The 16,338-nt window shown below is 54.6% G+C and overlaps 1 protein-coding gene across 1 annotated transcript; it reads right to left on the bottom strand.

Annotated features, from left to right (window-relative positions):
• Window positions 1–727: 727 nt before the first annotated feature.
• MON1A (MON1 homolog A, secretory trafficking associated) lies at window positions 728–7,127 on the bottom strand (the record flags this gene model as incomplete). The annotated part of the gene is made up of 5 exons (XM_080695512.1): window positions 728–868; window positions 956–1,103; window positions 1,812–2,577; window positions 5,212–5,697; window positions 7,013–7,127. 5 exons carry the CDS (start codon window positions 7,125–7,127, stop codon window positions 728–730), a joined length of 1,656 nt encoding a protein of 551 aa, XP_080551638.1.
• Window positions 7,128–16,338: the final 9,211 nt, after the last annotated feature.

Here is a 16,338-nt window from a genome sequence, read left to right as displayed (position 1 = left end):
GCCTAGCCTCCTGGACGCCCGCTGTGTTTCCCGCAGGTCTGACCACGCCGGGTGTACCCAATGGCATAATCCCTCCAGGCACATCCACTGGAGGCTCCAGTCGGCCTCTCAGACCCTCTCGATCATTCCCAGGGCCGTTCCAAGGCAGACAGTCCTGCCTGGGGAGGCCTGAGTAGGGACAGCTTCCCAGAGGCCTGTGGGTGGGGGGCTGTGCTGTGCTGAAGGGCTGGCTGCCTCCCCATGGGCCCCCGGCCACACCGTGGCCCAGGCTAGCACACCTGTCTTACTCAGCTGGCCATGGTGAACCGCAGCAGGCTACTGAGCACGGCTCTGGCCAGAGCTCCCGCAGACACGCAGCTGGGGCCCGCCCAGGACTGGGACAGAGCATAGGGGTGCAGGGGGCAAGGTGAGGACAGTAGGGCACCTGAGACTCCTGACATACAGGCGAGGCTTCGCCTGAAGCCACCCAGCCCCAGGCTCGGGCTGACTCCCAGTGCGCGTGTCCGGTGCTGGGCAGGGCAGGGGAGCGCTCAAAGGCACACCTGCTCCTGTGCGCTGGGCAACGTGAACAGGGAGAGGGAGGAGGGCCCACGTCTCCACGTGAGGGCAGTGGGTGGAAGGACCAGCGATGGCGCGTGAGCGTCTTCCTCAGCACTTTAATGCCCTCACCAACCCACAGTCCCTGCCTGTGGCTGGGCAGGGGCCAGGAGAGCGGAGTCCGCACGCGTCAGTAGGTGGGGGGCGCGAGGATGAAGAGGCGGTCTTCCTCTTTGCGGATCCAGCGCATGAGTTTATGGATGGCATTGACGGCCGCCGCCTTGGTCCCCAGGGGGCTGTAGCACATGTAGAGCTCAAAGGCGCCGGTCACCTGCAGGGGGCAAAGGGCGGTCATCTCGGGTGGACGCCCTCAGGGCCCTGCCCAGGACTCCGGCGATGCCCGCCCGGGCCACCTTACCCAGGCCAGCAGGTTCTCGTTGGGGCCCGTGTAGTAGATGGTCTTGAGCGGGCGGGAGGCGCTGTGGGCCCGGCTGTGCAGGTACTGGTAGAGGCCCAGCAACCGCTCCTGCTCCTCTTCACTGCTGTACGGGGCCTCGATCTCGGGACTGCGGGCGGGCGAGGGAGTGTTGGCAAAGGAGCAGTTCCCAGTACCATCTCTCTTTTTTTGTGGTACTGGGGATGGAACCCAGGGACATTCTACCTCCAGCTACAACCCCAGCTCTATTGTTTATTCTTTATTTGGAGACAGGGACTAAGGACTCACTGAATTGCAAAGGGCCTCACTAAGTAGCTGAGGCTGGCCGTGAACCACCATCCTCCTGTCTCGGCTTCCCCAATGATGGGATTACAAGCGTGCGCCACACGCCCAGTGCCTTCTCATCTATTCCCAGGCGGGGAGACTCCTGCTCTCGGGATGTCCTAGGGTGGGGCGCTCACTCCCCCCACCACGGCTTTCTGTGGCTGGCTGGAGCCCACCCGCATCCCCAGTTCATGGTGTCCTTGGTGATCCTTTCGTGCAGAGGCCAAGCTGAGTTTAGGCGTCCAAGAGAGAGCGACAAGTCTGGAGTAGAGGGCAGGTGGGCTAAAAGGGGGGAGCTGTGTACCCCACTCCCTCAAGCGCGGGAGGGCGCTGCGGCAGATGCCGGGCCAAAGCGGAAAGGAGCCGGCCCCCCGGTCCCAGCTCCCGTCCTGGGTCGGCTGGCCATTCCGAGGCGCACGCCCCTGCGGCGATGAAGGCCTGGGCCCCTGGAGCCACGGAAAAGCCCCGGCCTGCTGGATCGCGCCGCGCCCCGGCCCTGGCCGTGCCCCCTCACCTGGTGAAGAGTCCCGAGCTCTTGGACTTGTAGAGGAAGTGGCGCAGGTCGGGGATGCCCACTTGCGCGACGCTGTAGTAGGGCGTGCGTAGCGCCTCCCGCAGCGTCAGGTGAGCCCCGCGCTTGCGAAGGCGCTCCTGGAAGCGGCGGCGGCAGTCGGACACCGCGAAAAAGTCCTCGCGGTCGGTGGAGACGAGCAGCAGGCAGAGGTCGGTGTCAGGCTCCAGGTAGGAGATGTGCACGTGGAAGAAGCCGGCCGCGTTGAACTTGGGCAGGCACACGGGCGTCCAGGCCTCGCCCTCGCGGAACGACGTGGACGAGCTGACGAGGTTGAACAGCAGGTGCAGGTCGATGGGGTGCAGGAACTGGTCCTTGCGGCGCACGAGCGCCACCAGCTGGTTGCGCGCCAGCAGGACGGAGAAGACCAGGCTGCGCGCGCGCGCCTGCTGCAGGCCGGCGCCCACCGCGTCGCGCAGCGCCGCGGCCAGGGGCAGGCACCGCGCGGCGCCCAGCAGGAAGCTGGGGTCTCGCGCCATGAGCTGCAGCAGGTGGTCGGTGATGCGCTCGGAGCCCGAGAGCAGGCGCCGCAGGTCGTAGTTCTGCTTCTGCTGGAAGATGTGGCTGAGCTGCGCGCCGGTCAGGAGGCTCAGGATCTGGTAGTAGATGTACAGCAGCTCCTGGGCCAGCTCCTGCGCCGACTGCCGCGTGCGGGCCACCGCCACCAGCACCAGCGGGCTGCGGCGCACGAACACCACCTTGTAGCCATCTGCGGGCGGGCGGCAGGGCGGCAGCCTCGTCAGCGCTAGCCCTCCGCCGGCTCTGCTTCAGACTGACCCCCTCAGACAGACAAACTCTTCGGAGACAAAAACGTTTTCCCTGGTCCGGGGATTGAACCCAGCCGTGTTCTACCTCCAAGCAACACCGCAGACTAACATTTTCTTCCTCCCTTCCTTCCTTCTTTCTTTCTTTCTTTCTTTCTTTCTTTCTTTCTTTCTTTCTTTCTTTCTTTCTTTTGTGGTACTGGGGATGGTACTCAGGGCATTCTACATCCGAGCTACACCCTCAGCCCTATTTTTGAGTCTTTTACTTTTATTTTTTGTTTATTTTTTGGTGGTACTGGGGGTGGAACCCAGGGGCTTTTCTACCTCCGGACTATTCTCCCAGACCTATTTTATACTTTATCTGGAAACAGGGTCTCATTAAGTTGCTGAGAGCCTCACTAAGTAGATGAGGCTGGCTTCGACCCCTACGATCCTCCTGTCTCAGCCTCCCAAGCTTCTTTTACTTTTTTTTTTTTTTTTTTGGTGGTACTGGGGTTCCTGGAAGCCCTTCTACCTCCGAGCTACACTCCCAGACCTATTTTTACATTTTTATTTGGAAACAGGGTCTCCTAAGCCAGCGCACACGGCTGGCTTCGAACCTGCGCGATCCTCCTGTCTCTGCCTCCCAAGCGCGGGGATTACAAGTGTGCCCACCACGCCCGGCTTCTTTTACTTTTTTTTTTTTTTGGTGGTGGTACTGGGGTTCCTGGAAGCCCTTCTACCTCCAGGCTACACTCCCAGACCTATTTTTTATACTTTTTTATTTGGAAACAGGGTCTCTTAAGCCAGCGCACGCCGCTGGCTTCGAACCTGCACGATCCTCCTGTCTCCGCCTCCCAATACTTTTTTGAAACAGAGTGTTACTGCGCCACCACGCCCAGATTTTTTTGAGTCTTTTTTTTTCTTCTTTTTTTTTCTTTTTGAGGGTCTGGGGAGCATTTGACCTCCGAGCTACACCCCTGCCCTATTTTTTATTCTTTATTTCTTGTGGTACTGGGGGTGGAAAACCAGGGGCTTTCTACCTCTGCACTACACTCCCTATTTTATATTTTATTTGGAAACAGGGTCTCACTGAGTTGCTGGGAGCCTAAGTATCTGAGGCTGGCTTTGAACTTGTGCAATCCTCCTGTCTCTGCCTCCCAAGCACGGGGATTATAAGCATGCACCACCACACCTAGCTATTCTTTATTTTAAAACAGGGTCTCACTAAATTGTGGAGGGCCTAAGTAGCTGAGGCTGTCTGAGAACCGTGATCCTCTGGTCTCAGCCTCCTGCATGTTGGGATTATAAGCATGTGCCACCATGCCAGCTCAGTCTTTCAAATTTTTGAAACAGGGTGTTACTGAGTTGCAAAGGGCATTGCTAAGTAGCTGAGGCTGTTGGTGAACCACAATCCTCCTGTCTCAGTCTCCCAAATGCTGGGATTACAAGCCTGCGCCATCAAACAAGCCTGCGGCATCAAACCCAGCTCTGATTTTATTTCTTATGTAGAAACAAGTCTCACTAGGTTATTAAGAGCCTAGGTTGCAGAGACTGGCCTTGAACATGCGATCTTCCAGTCTCAGCCTTCCAAGTACTGGGATTACAAGCATGTACCATTACACCTGGCTTTTGTGTGTGTGTGTGGCACTGGAGATTGCACCCAGGGGCATTCTACCTCCAAGCTACACTCCCAACCCTATTTTTTTTTTTTTTTTTTTTTTGCGGGTATGGGGATGGAACCTAGAGGCATTTGACCTCCGAGCTATTTTTTATTCTTTATTTTGAAACAGGGTCTCACTGAGTTGCAAAGGGCTTCACTAAGTAGCTGAGGCTGTTGGTGAACCGTGATCCTCCAGTCTCAGCCTCCCAAATGCTGGGATTACAAGTGTACGCCACCACGCCCGGCTCCTATTTTATATTTTATTTATTTATTTTTTGGTACTGGGGGTGGAACCTAGAGGCTTTATACCTCCAGGCTATATACCCCAGGCCTAATTTATATTTTATTTGGAAACAGGGTCTCACTAAGTTGCTGAGAGCCTCACTAAGTAGCTGAGGCTGGCTTCGAACCTGTGTGATCCTCCTGTCTCAGCTTCCCAAGCACGGGGATTACAAGCGTGCGCCACCACGCCCGGCTCGATTTTATTTTTTATTTTGAAACAAGGTCTCACTAAGTTGCAGAGGGCCTTGCTAAGTTACTAAGGCTGGCCTTGAACCTGTGATACTCCTGTCTCAGCCTCCCAAGTCCTGGGATTAAAAGTGTGCACCACCATGCCCAGCTAGAAAAACATTCTTAGGGTAAGTCCTAACTGAACTGGCAAGGGTTGGTCAGGGCTAAAGATCTGGGATGATTTCTTTGGTTACCTCCCTAGGAGATTTCACCCTTTCCACGACAAAGGTCAGGTCAGCTCCACCTTGAGCTCTCCTCATAGCCCCATGAGACTGGCCGAGCTGTTCTCCTCTGTTCAGCGAGGACCTTGAGGCTCAGGGAGGGGTCGGCGGCACCTCCCCTTGGCCACAGCACATCCCAGCCCTTGGTCTTCGCAGTCCAAACCTGCGGCGAACTAACCTGACCGTCGCTCCCCCCAAGTGCTCACCTGCGTGGATGGAGCGGATGGCGTTCTTGTCTGCCTCCAGGAAGGACACCAGGGCCACCATGACGCCCATAGTGCTGGACAGCGCCTCTTCAGAACCGTAGCGGGAGTACACGGGCTTCCCCGCCTCGCTCAGCACGAACACATGCTTCGGGTGCAGGCGCCACGCCTCCGTGGCGTCCTCCTCTTCCGCCTCGGCCGGGCCGTCCTTGGAGGGCTCTGTGGCTGGTCGCCCAGCTGCCCCGGGGGGCTCCAGCCAGTCCTCAGAGCTTCCAGGCAGCATCTCCTCCTGCAGGTCCCGGGCCACGCCCGTCAGCTGCGTGCTTAGCTCGCTGAAGTCCTGGCTGATCTGGCGCATGTCCGTAGGCAGTGGTGGGGGACCCCCGGCACCCTCCTTCGGGCTGTCCCTGGAAGCAGTGCCATCCTCTGACTCAGTCAGGTCCTCGTAGGAACGGGCATGGACGAACATGGCTCCCTCCTGCCCGGCACCTGCAGGCCCAAAGCACTGGTACTTAGAAGGGAGCGGCTGGCGGCTGCGTTCTAGAAAGGCACCCAACCTGGGCGGTCCGGCAGGGGGCTTGTCATGAGGGGGCCACGGAGCGTCTCTTCCCGCCAGGGACCATGCTGGGCCACCTACAGCCTGTCGGTCTCCTCCCGCACACTGGGAGGAGGACCCAAACCCTCAAGGCAGCGGTGGTGGCTGGTGGCCGCCTCCCTCCCGAGTCCCCGTCTAGCCCAACCCACAGACACTGGCGTCCGTCCATCTGCTCTTTGGATGCCTCAGCATATCCCCCTACCGCAGGAGCTCGGTCCCTGCTGTCTGCTTGCAGCGCATCCTGCCTGCCCTCACACTGGCTGCCGGCTCCTCCCCAGCTCTGGGGAAGAGGTCACCTCTTCAGCTGAGCGCCAGCCCCAGGCGCTCCAGCCAATGCTCTCATTTGTTTTGAGACACTGGCCAATCACTGCCCTACCCAACTACAGGTATGCCCCAGAGGCAGGAACCTGATTCTTCACACTGCTGCTGCCCGTGACCTTGTCCTAGGCCCCGACCCCTCCTCAGTGATCCTCCAATCGCCACTTGGGGCACACTGGCCCGTGGCTCCCCACAACAGGGACCAGGCCAGTTGTAACGGGACACATGCCAGGCAGTGGTCGACAGCTGAGCTACACCCACCCCCGTGTTATAAGAGAAAGGATCTTACTATGTCCCCTTCAACTTGTGATTCTCTCTCCTCGGCCTCCCCAGTACTGGAATTACACGTGTGTACCATCTTGCCCGGATCCCATTTTTTTTTTAAACCGGGGCTTGCTAAATTGCTGAGGCTGGTCTCGAACCTGCAATCTCCTGTCTGAGCCTTCTGATGACTAGGATTAAAGGTGTGTGCCACCACTCCCGGAAAGCAGATACAATCTGCGTCTGTATTGGGGGTTCCTCATCATACCTGCCATTGTAGATATGACCACCATGGCTCAGGGCGCTCACAGGCTTGCGAGGAGAGGGCTGGGACACGCACACATACTAAACATTCTAAGATAACCAAGTCCTCTCCAGAGCAGGGCTGGAGCAGGGTGGTCTGTGAGGTGGTGGCATCGGCTACGAGCTAGGCGGGGAGAGGAGCCAGGGAGGTGCAGGGTGGTGCAGGGTGGGAGAGCCACCTAGAGCCAGAGCAGGGAGAGGCGGCTGAGCAGAAGGGGATTAAGCCCGCATCCCTGCAGTCCCCAGCTCCCCGACACCCAGCGCAGAGAGGAGGGTGCGTGCTGGGCCCTGACCCCAGCCGGCGCCTGCCACCGCATGCTTGTGTACCTGGCTCTGTCCCCTGGGCCAGGCCTGGGGTGGGGCTGTCGGCCCTGTCCACGCTCGGTGCATCTGGGGGAGCCAATGCGGCGTCGGGGAGCTCGCTGCTCCTCTTCCTCTGCATGGCGGCGGCGTCTGCGGGCTCTCCTGCGGGCAAGCAGATCTTGGGGTGAAGCTGGGGTGCCAAGGGCACTCACGGGTGGGGACAGCTCTCTCACAGGACCTAACTCCACCCTTGGGATGGGCTCCGTTTCCCTTGGAAGAAATAAGTATCACCTTCCTTTTCTGATTATAAAAGACATTTTGCTGGGCCTGGTGGCGTAATCCCATTGCTTGGGAGGCGGAGACAGGAGGTTCAGCTACGTGTGAGGAATTTAGTAAGAGCCAGATTCAAGATGAAGAACAACATGCAAACGGGGTAGCTCCGAGGCAGAAGGCCCCTGGGTTCCATCCCAGGGCCCCTGAATAAATCAATAAAGAAACAAAGCCGGGCGCGGTGGGCACACTTGTAATCCCGGCATTCGGGAGGCTGAGACCGGAGGATCGCGGTTCCCAGACAGCCTCAGCTACTCAGTGAGGCCCTCTGCAACTCAGTGAGTCCCTGTTTCAAAATAAAGAATAATAATGCTGGGTGTGGTGGCGCATGCTTGTAATCTCCGCTCTTGGGAGGCGGAGACAGGAGGATTGTGCAGGTTCGAAGCCAGCCTCACTGGCTTAAGAGACCCTGTTTCCAAATAAAAATATATATTAAAAAAATAGGTCTGGAAGTGTAACCCAGAGGTAGAAGGGTTTCCAAAGAACCCCAGTACCACCAAAAATAAATAAATAAAGAAAGAAAGAAAGAAAGAATAAAAAATAGGGCAGGGGGTGTAGCTCGGAGGTAGAAAGCCCCTGGGCTCCATCCCCAGGCCCACAAAAAACAAACAGACAAACAAAAACCAACCAAAATAAAGAATAAAAATGAGGCTGGCGGTATAGCTCTGATGTAGAATGCCCCTTGGGTTCCATCCTCAGTACTGCAAAAAAGACATTTCCATTGTGGAAAACACAGAAAAGGAAAGAGAAATGCCACCTCTTGGGATGGTCCACTCTTCACCCTGCGGTCTTTCCTTTTACTTCTCTTTTTGTATTTTGTACTTTTGTTGTTGTTGCGGGTCTGGGGATGGAACCCAGGGGTATTTGACCTCCTAGCTACACCCCCTGCCCTATCTTTTTTATTCTTTATTTTGAAACGGGGCCTCACTGAGTTGCAAAGGCCTCACTACGTAGCTATGGCTGTCCGTGAACCGAAATCCTCCGGTCTCAGCCTCCCAAATGCTAGGATTACAAGCGTGCGCCACCACGCCCGGCTTCTTTTTGTATTTTAATATGACACGTAAAAATTGAATTTACTAGCTGGGTGTGGTGGCGCACGCTTGTAATCCCAGCGCTTGGGAGGCTGAGACCAGAGGATCACACAGGTTTGAAGCCAGCCCCAGCAACTTAGTGAGACCCTGTTTCCAAATAAAGTATAAAAGTAGGTCTGGGATTATAGCCCCAAGGTAGAAAAGCACCTTGGTTCCACCCCCAGTACTACACACAAAAAAAAATTTTTGAGGTCCTGGATATTTTTGAACCCAGAGGTGTTTTACCTCTGAGCTACACTCCCATCCCAGCCCTATTTTATTTTTGCAGTACTGGGGATGGAACCCAGGGGCATTCTACCTACAAGCGACACCCCAGCCCTATTTTTTCTTTATTTTGAAACAAGGTCTCACTGAGTTGTGGAGGGGCTCACTAAGTAGGTGAGGTTGTCTGCGAACCGTGATCCTCCTGTCTCGGCCTCCCAAGTACTATGATTACAGGCATGTGTCGCCACATCTGGCTCCTTCCTTTTTCCCTTCCATCCAGAGATTGAAGCCAGGGTCTTGTACCTCTGAGCTACATTCACAGCCTGATTTTTTATTCTTTATTTTGAAACAGGGTCTCACTGAGTTGCAGAGGGCCTCACTAAGTAGTAGCTGAGGCCGTCTTCAAACCGCGATCCTCCTTTCTCAGTCTCCTGAATGCTGGGATTACAAGCCTGCGCCACTATGCCCGGCTCCTATTTATATTTTATTTGGAAACAGGATCTCACTAAGTTGCTGAGAGCCTCACTAAGCTACTGAGGCTGGCTTCGAACCTGCAATCCTCCTGTCTCCGCCTCCCAAGTACTAGGATTACAAGTGTGCGTCACCACGCTCGCCTTATTTTTATTTTGTGGTACCGAGGATGGAACCCAGGGGCATTCTACCTGAGTCATACCCTCAACCCTATTTTATTTTTATTTGAAAACAGGGTCTTGCTGGGTTGATGAGAGTCTCACTCCTTGCTAGGGTTGTCCTCAAACTTGAGATTCAGCCAGGTGTGGTGGGCACGCTTGTAATCCCAGCATTCGGGAGGCTGAGACCTGAGGATTGCGGTTCGCGGACAGCCTCAGCTACGCAGTGAGGCCTTTGCAACTCGGTGAGACCTGGTTTCAAAATAAAGAATAAAAAAAAAAAAAAATAGGGCAGCCGGGCGTGGTGGCGCACGCTTGTAATCCCCGCGCTTGGGAGGCGGAGACAGGAGGATCGCACGGGTTCGAAGCCAGCCTCAGCTACTTAGTGAGGCTTTCAGCAACTTAGTGAGACCCTGTTTCCAAATAAAATATAAAAAAGGTCTGGGAGTATAGCCCGGAGGTAGAAAGCCTCTGGGTTCCACCCCCAGTACCACAAAAAAAAAAAAAAAAAAAAAAAAAAAGGGCAGGGGTATAGCTTGGAGGTCGAATGAAAAAAACAAACTTGAGCTCCACCTGTTTTAGCCTCCCAAAGTACTGGGATTATAAACTTGTGCCCATGCCTGGCTACCCTTGGCCTCTTTTCCCCCCCCTGTGGTACTGGGAATAGTTTTTGGTTTTGGTTTTTTTTGGTGGTTCTGGCCTCTACCTCCAGGCTACACTCCCAGACCTATTTTATATTTTATTTGGAAACAGGGTCTCTTAAACCAGCTGAGGCTGGCTTCGACCCTGCGCGATCCTCCTGTCTCAGCCTCCCAAGCGCGGGATTACAAGAGTGCGCCACCACGGCCGGCTGGTACTGGGAATGGAAATGAGGGCCCTTCTACCTCTGAGCTATACCCCCAGCCCTATTTTTATTCTTTATTTCGAAACAGGGTCTCACTGAGTTGCGGTTGGCACCCTGGTTCCTTTTGACTTTTGTTTTGAAATGAGGTCTTATTAGGCTGCTGAAAGTCTTGCTAAATTATTGAGGCTGGTCTTGAATTTAGAATCCTGCTGAGTGTGGTGGCACAAGTTTGTAATCCCAGTACTCAGAAGGCTGAGACAGGAGGATCACAAGTTCATGGCCAACCTCAGCTTCTTAGTGAGGCCCTCTGCAACTTAGTGTTTCAAAGTAAAGAATAAAAAATAGGGCTGGGGTGTAGCTCAGAGGCACAATGCCCCTGGATTCAATCCCCAGTACTATATATATATATATATATATATATATATATATATATATATATATATATATATATATCCTGTCTCAGTCTCCTAAGTACTGGGATTACAGACATGTGCCACTATGCCTAGTTATTTTTTATTTATCTTTATTTTTAAATTTTTTGCAGTACTGGCTATTGAACCCAGGGACTTTCTACCTCTGAACTACACCCCTACCCCTATTTTATTTTTTGCAGTACTGGGGATGGAATCCAGGGGCATTGTACCTCTGAGCTACACCCCTAGCCCTATTTTTTTTTTTTAGTTTATTTATTTATTTATTTATTTTTGTGGTACTGGGGGTGGAACCCAGGGGCTTTCCTATCTCTGGGCTATACTTCCAGACTTATTTTCTACTTTATTTGGAAACAGGGTCTCACTAAGTTGCTGAGGCTGGCTTCGAACCGGTGCGATCCTCCTGTCTCAGCCTCCCAAGCGCGGGGATTACAAGCGTGCACCACCACGCCCGGCAAGTTGGGGCAGCCCTGACTCAGTCAGAACTGAGATCTCAGATTCAGTCCAGGGAACAAGCTCGCCGTTCCTAGCACCCTCTCAGCAGGAGGAGTGTTGGTCCCTGTCAACCAGGCTGTAGTGAGTTCTGCTGGGACATTCTTGGCGGCCTTGAGCACTTCCTGGTGTGCCATACCGAATAGTGTGAATTGGAGTGTGTGTGTGTGTGTGAGAGGTGTTACAGTGGGCCCCCTTGTCGGGAGGAAGGAGCTGTCCTGACCACCAGGCTAAGTGACCATGGTTGGGCCCTGATCCCTGAAAGAGAGAAGGACGATCTCTGCAGTGATGGAGCTTGTAAGCCGGCCGTGGTGGCGCAGGCTTGGAATCCCAGCATTTGGGAGACTGAGACATCTCCGCTAGGTCGGTTTTCCATGGTCCGAGTCTGCGGACAGCCTCAGCTATACTTAGGCCCTCTGCAACTCAGTGAGACCCTGTTTCAAAATAAAGAATAAAAATAGGGCTGGGGGTGTAGCCCAAAGGTAGAATGTCCTTGGGTTCCACCCCCAGGACCGCAAAATAAATAAATAAATAAAAAGATGGAGCTTGTGGGTATGAGGCTCCCAGAGTGCCATCCTGACATGGTCTTGGCCACCACCTACCAGGTCCTAGCACAGCCACATTCGACCTTTGCTGAGGCTGGCTTTGAACCTGTGCGATCCTCCTGTCTTAGCCTCCCAAGCTCTGGGATTACAAGCGTGCACCACCATGCCTGGCATTTTTATTCTTTTCACTTTTTTTTTTTTTTTGTGATACTAGGGATGGATCCCAGGGGCTTTCTACTTCTGGCCTATACTCCCAGACCTATTTTATACTTTATTTGGAAACAAGGTCTCACTAAGTTGCTAAGAGCCTCACTAAATAGATGACGCTGGCTTCGAACCTGTGTGATCCTCCTGTCTCAGCCTCCCAAGTGCTGGGATTACAAGCATGTGCAAACATGCCTGGCCCTATTTTATTCTTTATTCTGAAACAGGGTCTCACTAAGTTGTGGAGAGCCTCACAAGTTGCTGAGTTGGCTGAGAACCTGTGATCCTCCTCTCTCAGCCTCCCAAGTGCTGGAATAACAGGCATGTGCCACTACACCTGGCTATTTTATTTTCTTTTAAGACAGGGTCTTGGTACGTTGCCAAGGCTAGCCTCAAATTTGCAATCCTGCCTCAGCCTCTCAACTGGCTGTGTGTTCCTTTACTTCTTGGCTTTCTCTCCTACCCTTTCTCCCCGCTGTCTAATGCTGCCTGCGCCCAGCCAGCCCGGCCTCGCAGCGCTCCCAGGCATCCTGAGCACACCCTTGCTTCCAGCTGAACTCTGCCCTGGTCCTCCACTTCACCTCTCTCCCGGCCTGGGCTAGTGCGTGACTCACTCCTCCAGCGTCCTCAGGTTGCTGCTTATCAGAGAGGCCTTCCGGCACAAGCCTGCTCACCCTGCTTTATTTCTGGGGGTTGAAGGTCACCCTGAGGCCTGCTACAAATTTCAGATCAGCAGAGCCACATGCAAGGGTTCAGTCAACATCTTTGGAAGGGAGAAAGCAAAAGATCTGTGATTGCCCAACTCTCGTCCACTTCCAATGAGGGGAAAACCCTGCCTGGAGGGAAAACTCGTCAGGAGTGGTACTTCAGTATTCAGGAACAAGGGCCTGCCTTGTTAGTAGAGAATCCTAGTTTTATTTTATTTTTTTGTGGTACTAGGGATGGAACCCAGGGGCATTCTACCTCTGAGCTACACCCCCTGCCCTATTTTTTATTCTTTATTTTTGTGGTATTGGGAATGGAACCCAGGGACTTTCTACCTCGGGGCTCTACTCCCAGACTTATTTTATATTTTATTTGGAAACAGGGTCTCTTAAACCAGCTGAGGCTGGCTTCGAACCTGCGCGATCCTCCTGTCTCAGCCTCCCAAGCGCAAGGATTACAAGCGTGCGCCACCACGCCTGGCTCTATTTTTTTTTTAATTCTTTATTTTGAAACAGAGTGTCACTGAGTTGCAGAGGGCCTAAACAGCTGAGGCTGTCCACAAACCTGTGATCCTCCAGTCTCAGCCTGCCGAATGCTGGGATTACAAGCGTGCGCCACCACGCCTGGCTTATTTTTCTTTATTTAGTTTTTGTGTGGCACTGGGGTTTGAACCCAGGGGCATTCTACCCCCAAGCTATACCCACAGCCCTATTTTATTTTTACTTGGAAACAAAGTCTTGCTAGGTTGATGGGAGTCTCACTACTTGCTAAGGTTGTCCTAGAACCTTCAATCCTCCTGTCTCAGCGTCCGAAGTACTGGGATTACAGGCATGTGCCCCGCCACCACGCCTGGCTGATTACTCTTACTTTACATTCTGACCATGAGTACCTGCACTTATACACAGGTCCAGATCTCTATCATATAAATCAGTTCCTTCTGAGGGTTTGCCCAGCACGGCCTGGGCAAACAGGATTCTGACCTGTGGGCTCTCCCTGAGTGTCCCACCTGTCCTGCAGGGCCAAGAACAGCCCACGGCCTCAGTGGGGGTACCTTGAAGCTCACCGGCTGCTCACGCCTAGAACTGCACAGACGGCTCACCGGCTCTCTGCTGTCTCTGGAAGTCTCTCCCAAGTTTAACTGCTTGGTCTGCAAAGTGCCCGTTTTGTGGCCTTCCACTGCTGGCTCAAATATCCAACACAAACCTCAAATACAGCAGATTAGTCCTGCCCTGAGCCAGGGCGCACCTCCCACAGATCCCACCTGGGCTTCAAGAGACTGAAGCCAGTGTGACTGACTGTATCCAGTATGGTACCCCACGGGAAGGGGACAGGGTCAGTGAGCTGTCTGGGGCTGGGCACAGCGCCTGCCACAAGAGACCATGCCCCAGGCCGTCTTCTCCAAGGTCAGGCTGGGGTTCCAGCCAGGCCTGATGGGGCAAGTCACTTTCTCAACGTGTACCCTGGGAACTCAGCCTGAAGGCTGAGAGAACCACCGTGAACCACACTGACGCCCCTGGCCCAGGGCCTGTAGAGCAGGCTAGGAGGCAGGGCGGGTGCCCAGGACTGCCCGTGTCTCTGTGGTGACCCTTTCAGGCAGCGCCCTTGACTGCCCCAGAGCTTGCTACTTTTCCTAGAAGTGTCCTGCAGGGGCCAGAGCAATGTCACCAAACAGGTTGGTGCAATCACACTTTCTCGTGCTTCCCTTCTTCACGTGGCCCTGGAGTGGGTGGGCCTTGCAAGAGCCCCTCCCTTTGGCTCCTAATCACCTGCCCCACCTCCTGGCTGGGACAGGCTTCCCCGGCTGTGGGGACTGGGCTTTGGTGCTGTGGTGACTGCACAGGGCCTGTGGAAGGTTGCTTCGGCAGGATGCCCACTTTGTTGAGGGCCCGGCCGGGTCCCAGTTGCTTCTGCAGCCCCTTTCCTTCCTGACAAAGGCTGCTCACACCCCTCAAGCAAACTGGAGCCCAGAAAGGGTGGCTCAGTACAAGGGGCAGCCCAGTTACCTGAGGCAGGGCACCCGTGGAGAACAAAGTCCTAAGCCCTAAGCCTCTTCCAGGAGCTGCCTGGCTCTCGCCACAACAGCCCGGTCGCTTTTGGAGAGGACTAGGAGGGTCGAGTATGCGAGCGGTGGGTGTGGGGTCGGGTGGGGCCCCCCTTGACCCTCCCGGCTGAAAGAAGGGCTCCAGACTTATTATGTATGCCCAGCTGGCGGCCAGCTGGCTGAGCTGCCTGGGGTGGCGGAGACCCCCAGTCTTCAAGCCCCTCCCTCCAAGGATGACAGCGGTCCGGCCCCCGGGATCCCCAGGCCACGTGGGTTGGCAGTAGGGACTCACCTGTTTCGTAGGGCGCCCGGGACGCACAGAGGGTGCAGGTCACTGTCCTCTGCCCGACCCCGGATGGGGCAGCGGTGTCCGGCCGGGCCTGGCCTGAGGACGCAGGTTCGCGGGGCCGCGGCCCCTCGCGGCCACAGACATGGTCACGGCGAAGGCCGACCCCGGCGCCCGCACCCCGCCCGGGCGCAGGAACTCAGCCTCCGCCGGCCTCCCGCGGCCCAGGCCCGGCTCCCGCGGCTCGGCCCGCCCCGGGCTGCATTGTGGGAAATGTAGTCCGCGGCCCGGGGCCCGGGGCCGCGATCGGAGCCCCGCCGAGCCGGGCGGACCCGGGCGGCGCTGGCCTCCCCGAGGCCGCCTCCTCCAGGCTCGCGGAGGCCGCTCCGTCCGAGGCCAAAGGGAAGGAAACGGACGCTGACGTTGTTTCTCCCGTGGACTGTGAGAGCACAGGGCAAGTTTAAGGGGCTGGATAAATGTCAGCGGGCTCAGCCACACTGGCTGTGAAGGATGTGGGCATGCGCAAAAGCTGCACTCTGTGTGTGTGTGTGTGTGTGTGTGTGTGTGTGTGTGTGTGTGTGTGTGTTCCGTTGCAACTCAGTGAGACCTTGTTTCAAAATAAAGAATAAAAAATAGGGCTGGGTATGTAGCTTGGGGGCAGAGTGCCCCTGGGTTCCATCCCCAAAACCGCAAAAAAAAAAAAAAAAAAAAGAAAGGAAGAAAGAAACAGACAAAAAAGAAACCAGGATCTCCCTAGGTTGATGAGAGTCTATTTGCTGAGGCTGTCCTCAAACCTGTGATGCTCCGGTCTCAGCCTCCCAAGTACTCTGATTGCAGGTGTGCACCACCACATCTGGCTTATTTTTATTTTGAAACAGGGTCTCGCTAAGTTGACAGAAGTCTCACTGCTTGCTGAGGCTGACCTGGAACCTGCGATCTTCCTGCACTGGGATGACAAGTGTCACCATGCCTGGCTTTGCCATGTTTTAGGCAAATCAGTATGTGGTTCTAAAATCAGTGGTTCTCAACTCTGACTGCACAGAGGGAATAACTTGGGAACTTTTAAAAAACACTAACGCCAGGCGTGGTGGCCCCACCTGTGATCCCAGCATTCGGGAGGCTGAGACTGTAAGATCACGATTCGCAGACAGCCTCAGCTACTTAGTGAGGCCTTCCACAATTCAGTGAGACCCTGTTTCAAAATAAAGAATAAAAATAGGGCTGGAGGTGTAGCTCAGAGGTAGAATGCCCCTGGGTTCAACCCCCAGTACCACAAAACAAACAAAAACACTAATGCCTGGATACTACTAGACATTTTGACTTTTTTTTTTTGTACTGGGGATGGAACCCAGGGGAATTCTACTTCCGAGCTACGCCCCCTTTCTCTTTCTTTCTTTCTTTCTTTCTTTCTTTCTTTCTTTCTTTCTTTCTACTTTCTTTCTTCCTGCGGGTCTGGGGATGGAACCCAGGGGCATTTGACCTCCAAGCTACACCCCCTGCCCTATTTTTTATTCTTTATTTTGAAACCAGGTCTCACTAAGTTGCAGA

The sequence above is a fragment of the Muscardinus avellanarius genome, assembly GCF_963383645.1.
Source record: "Muscardinus avellanarius genome assembly, chromosome: 5".
NCBI lineage: Eukaryota > Metazoa > Chordata > Mammalia > Rodentia > Gliridae > Muscardinus > Muscardinus avellanarius.
This window is presented reverse-complemented; position numbering and strand designations above follow the sequence as displayed.